We start from the raw sequence: 5,303 nt of genomic DNA, 5'->3' as shown, positions 1-5,303 counted from the left end.
ACTTTGGAATTTGAATCGTCCTCCTATGACGAAAGGAAACATTTTCCGATATTTTTGTTTTCCTTTTTTTGATTCACGGTATGTGTCCTGATCCTGACAGTATACAGCTGCCTTTGGCGATGTAAGAGTATAATCGAATATTTTGTGGGTGGTTGGATCTATGCGCGCGCGGTTGTCACCCATATAATCAAATTAACATGGCCTTGTGTACACATTTTCCCAGTCTGAAGAATACCTGACATTTCAATGGATTTTAGGTAATCTCGAGAAAAGAGATGGGTTACACATTGCAATCTTTAGGATTCAACTATGGTGCTGTTACACAAGGTTGTTGTTTCCAGAAGAATGACGTGTTATTTTAAAAGACAGATTTAAATCCACAAGTCTCAGGGAGTGGGAACTAAGTTAGCCTCTCTCTCTTAGTTATTAGGAGTTGTCACACAGGGTGCAGTAGTCGTGCCACTACAGAAATGATGGCGAACCGTCAGCTTGTGTTCCTATTCTCTTCCATGCTTCTGGTTGTCCTTTCCCCGACCGTTACAGCAGCATTAGAGCAAGACCTCGCCGACTTGGACAGTTTTATACAATCACTCATGACGTGCGAGAGTAAACCAATCGTTGGCCTCGCCATTTCAGTCGTTAAAAATGGAGACGTGGTCTTTTCCAAGGGGTACGGCAAGCGGGATTTGAACCAGGGTCTCCCGGTGGACAACAAGTCTATCTTCGGCCTCGGGTCCATTTCCAAGTCTTTCACGGCGACTCTTCTGGCCAGCGTTCTCGCTGAGAGAGATGACGTCACATGGGACACGCCGTTAGTCGACATACTGGGACGCGATTTCAGGTTCCAAGACGAATATCTGACGAAGAAGACAACCCTGCGTGACGTTCTTGCCCACAGGACTGGACTACAGACCTTTTCGTTACAGTTGTTACAGTACGGGATGGACATAGATAGGGCGGAGTTCGCAAGGTACTTGTTTTGATTTTTATTTAGGCCGCAGTGAATAAATGGCAGCAAATAGAATTGCTCATATCACCGAAATTCAAAATTTCAACATTTCATTCAACCGATAACGCTGTTTAAAAAAATCAACAAAGACGTAAAAATGTTTAACTTGTAAGACTCTGGGACTAGGACGGTAAGGTAATCCGTAAATTAATTTCATGCCTGAAGTTAAACCACTACTCTGTTTATTTAAGATTATTGAGGGTATAAAGCAACCACTTGATGGGTTTTGAAAAACCTTTTGGGAAAATTGTCATAAGTCCACAATGTTAGTTTGAAAAAGTTTCAAATTTGTCGTACACGCGAAACGAAACTTAAGAAGTGCACAATGGGTCATTTACGATGAAACATATTCTATATGAAAAGGCATTACCATAATTTATCATGATGTATATTCTTTTCTAGAAAATGTAGTTTATAATTTTTTCTCACACTGTCTAAATTACATGATATTAAGTACCACGATGGTAAAATTTGGCCCCAAAATTTCCAGACTTCTATTTGGGGATTAAGAACAGGAATCATGTTCCATCTGACGTAATCGAACAGAACGCTGACGAGATCGAACAGAACGGGCGTTCTATTAGAGGTCACCCGCCGTCATCCGCAGGTTGTTAAAGTAAACGCGCAGAAAACACCCTTGTTTTCCCCAGTGCCGTGCGTCAGAAGGAAAACTAACATTTTTTTGCAAATATAAAACGTTATCTGGCAAGCTTAGTTTTGCTGCCGCCAAGTTTGGAATATGTGACATATAACAAAGCTGCTGGCGTCATTATTGGTGACCTTGAATATTACAACACCTGTTTACGGCGGTATCAATTACCCCATGTCCCTATCAGTGCTACTCGACATACGGCCAAACATGGTATTTAAATCGCTTGCAAAACGCGTGCAAATTAACTCTTTGAGGACTTAAATTGTCGACAACTAATATCTCCAGGTTGTGTCTTAGGAATTTTTGGAATATGGAGGCAATTTTGAATTACGAGTCTTTGAGTGTGAAAAACTTGCTTTTTTGACCTTATCTTGGCTGTAAAAATAGTTCTAAGTACAAGTTTAAAAATCCCTAAGACAGAAAGTTTGATCTTACAATCATTACTCATATGATATAAAATATTTGGATTTTCAGTCAAATTTAGGACCGATCTAAATATGCTATTTGTTTTTTTGTGCACCAAACACTCTTTCTAAATCAACCAAATAGGCATATTTCAGAAAACATTAAAACAAAACTGTGCAGCACACGTACACGGTAAGATTTGACGTATACACACTGCCAATTTTCATTTAATCTCGACGAGACACGTGCGAGGGGTTGCTTTTCTAACTATCTTGATCCTTTAGAAGATGTTTCAGTCACCGTCAGCCCTCCGCGGGGATCGCGCGGGAGCTCCGGTAACCCGATACTCTGCGTTCGAATGGAAACTTTTGGGCCAAATTTGACCATCGTGTACATGCTCATATGTGCCAACTTTCTGAAAATTACTAGATTTATGCTAAAGCATACACATGTTCCCGCTTTGTGAAATGTCTCTTTTATGAGTAGGGATCAGCTTTGAAATGTATACCTTTGCTTGTCTTATTATATGACTTTTTAGGTCACAAAACGGCAGAGATTTCCGATGTAAACAACGTCCCGAAACACGGCTGCAACTTGCACGCGTGTTGACTGTAAAGGTAGCACCATATTGCATATAGCCGATTACGACCCCTACGTAAACGCGTGAAGATATCGGATAGGACCTATTACAGCACGTATTAAGTCTGCCCTGTTCCAGACGCCCAAAGCTGCAAAGATTTCGCAAAAGAATCCCCTTTCTAACCTCAAGTTGGCGGTTGGTTGGGAGCACTCGAATCATCACTTCACACCTGTCTTTCGACTATGTGAAAGTCATCGCGACTGGTACATGGCCGTGTGCGGTTCTCTAATGAGATACCCACAAACAACCCCCCCCCCCCCCTGTTTATTTTGGAATAAGTCCCAACCACCCGGACTGGTTTAGAATCGTCGGAACATGAAGATCAATCGGCTAGGTGTTAACTTTTTTTCAATACCGGGCATTTTTTCTCTTACATAACTCAGGAGGGTTCGCCACTTCTCCGAGGTCCATCCCTTCCGCTCGGTTTTCTCCTACAACAACTTCCTCTACACCCTGGCGGGGCACGTCGCCGAAAGGCTTGCCGGGAAGCCATTCGAACAGCTGTTACGGGAGAGGATCCTCTTCCCCCTGGGGATGAATGCCACCACGTTTCTCGCGGATGCGCTTGAGGAAGGTGACTTTTCGAATTTTGCCCAGTGCTATCTGACCTACAACAAGAATGGATCATCCCTTACCCTCGATCGAGAAGCCTTCAGGTTTGTGGTTTGATTTGTTTTTTTATATTTGTGCCAGTGTCCAAGTGACCATCCCTGAACACTTAGTTAAAAGAACTGAATTTCTGGGGCTACATGACTATTTTTTCTCTCCGTATGTAGTGTCCAGTTTGTTCATCTGTGTGAGTGCATGTGTGTGTGTGTGGGGGGGGGGGGGGGTCTGTGTGTATGTGTGTGTGCTTATGGTGTTTGCGTGTCTGTTTTAATGTGTGTCACGGTTTGTGTGTGCGTTTGTGGTGTGTGTTTGCCTTTTTTTGGCGACGCCTCAGTGGCGACGCCTGAAAGTATAGTGTGCTACAGTTTGTCAGGGATTCCCAGAATTGGACAGGCATGTGAGGAATTTATAGTCAGCGTGGTCTACATTCTTCCGTTCCCCGATGGGAATTCCCATGCACCTGAGTGCCCAGGAGAGTGCCAGGGGAAGATTATTAGAGAACATCTGGATAACATCCTTTATAAATACAACCAGGCAAATTTAATACATATAAACCATAACTCCGTGGCCATGGCATATTCAGAAGATGGATGTGACCAACAATGTTAAAAAGAAATGACAGTGTTTGTTTGAGAGATGGAGAGAGGCAGAGAGGTAGGATAGAGCCCTATTGTCTTTAGAGTCCGAGGAATCGGGATAGGCATTCCAAGATGTCTGGAAGAGGTCAGAGTTGCTGGATAGCAGGGCAGATGTCGATAGCCCATCTATCAAGTAGCTAGTTAGAACCTTTTTAGCACTTGGCAGGCTGTAACCAGAGCCAGAGGAAAGTCTAATACTAAGACACACCAACAACAGCAAATGTATACTTCAGTATATATAAACCACAACTCCGTCGCCATGGCAATGCATTTTCATCACCACACTTTGTGTCTGTGCTCGTGTGTGTGCATGTGTCTGTCTGACAGTGTGTTTTCTGAATGCAATATACATATATTTGATTTGGGATTTTGCCGTTAATTTAAAAACATTATGCTAACAATTCGCATAATCAATCAAAAAGATGAAACGAGAAATTTAGAAAAGCTCTGAATATTCCAAAGATGTATGAAGTCTCGGAAGTCCTGTTTGTCAAATCAATGGGCTCTCACTGTCCGAGGAGATGAAGCTTGGTGTCTTTGATAGCTCGCAGCTTGTTAATGCTAAAGGTTTAACCAAGTCCATGTTATATTTCCCAAAAGGAAAAAAAAGCATTGTTATTGATCAAAATATTATGTTACTCTGCTTCTTTCTTCTTCTTCATATTCTTTCATCACCAAATCAGAGCTTAGAATTGCAGCGTGCATGTATAAGCTGTTAAGCACATGTACAGAGTATTAGCTGCTACAGCAAATATGAACAGTTACAGGTTTGCGGTAAGAAAACCTGTATTCGTGTCGGTAAATAAAGATTTGTGATAGCAATACCTGTAACCAATAGCCTGGGTACAGTCCGGATAATAATTCACTCCTATGTGTTCGCCTCTGCTATCTTCAACAGCAGAGAAGCTATGTAACAGTTGTATAGTGTAACGTTGGAGCAAGACGCGACTGTATATAGTATATAATGAACTACGGAGCGAGCTACTTTCCGGATGGTACCCAGGCCATGTAATCACAGGTTTATGATAGCAAAACCTGTCATCATATATTGCCTCCTTCGGTCAATATTGACTATAGTAAAATCCTGATTGATATCAGCCCTACAGCGTCGACTGTGGCTAAGCAGTCCTATATGAGAATGACAGTCTCTGCCACACAGGGCACATCTGTAAGCTGACTCAGGTCTGTTGCAGAGTTCTTTTCGCATGATCCAGCTTTTCTTCTGCCATGCGCACCAGTCCGATCTTCCCTTATTGGCAAATAAATGGGATCTCGAGGACAAAATCCTGCATTTTTTTCGAATATGATGCCTTTCTATAGCTAGTATTGATGTTGTTTTATTTCAACCCT

At 42.2% G+C, this 5,303-nt stretch overlaps 1 protein-coding gene across 1 annotated transcript; it reads left to right on the top strand.

Moving 5' to 3' along the window:
* Positions 1–335: 335 nt before the first annotated feature.
* On the top strand, positions 336–3,483 carry LOC118423529 (gigasin-6-like). Its single transcript, XM_035831714.1, has 2 exons — positions 336–970; positions 3,090–3,483. Exons 1-2 carry the CDS (start codon positions 471–473, stop codon positions 3,373–3,375), a joined length of 786 nt encoding a protein of 261 aa, XP_035687607.1. The 5' UTR covers positions 336–470; the 3' UTR covers positions 3,376–3,483.
* The last annotated feature ends 1,820 nt before the right edge of the window (positions 3,484–5,303 follow it).

The sequence above is a fragment of the Branchiostoma floridae genome, chromosome 9, assembly GCF_000003815.2.
Source record: "Branchiostoma floridae strain S238N-H82 chromosome 9, Bfl_VNyyK, whole genome shotgun sequence".
NCBI lineage: Eukaryota > Metazoa > Chordata > Leptocardii > Amphioxiformes > Branchiostomatidae > Branchiostoma > Branchiostoma floridae.
This window is presented reverse-complemented; position numbering and strand designations above follow the sequence as displayed.

Excerpts from the sequence above, each read along its gene's own strand:
- LOC118423529 (XM_035831714.1), top strand. The coding sequence starts at position 471 with ATGATGGCGAACCGTCAGCTTGTGTTCCTATTCTCTTCCATGCTTCTG. Across the intron at positions 971-3,089 it reads GATAGGGCGGAGTTCGCAAG|GAGGGTTCGCCACTTCTCCG; the intron begins GTACTTGTTTTG and ends TACATAACTCAG.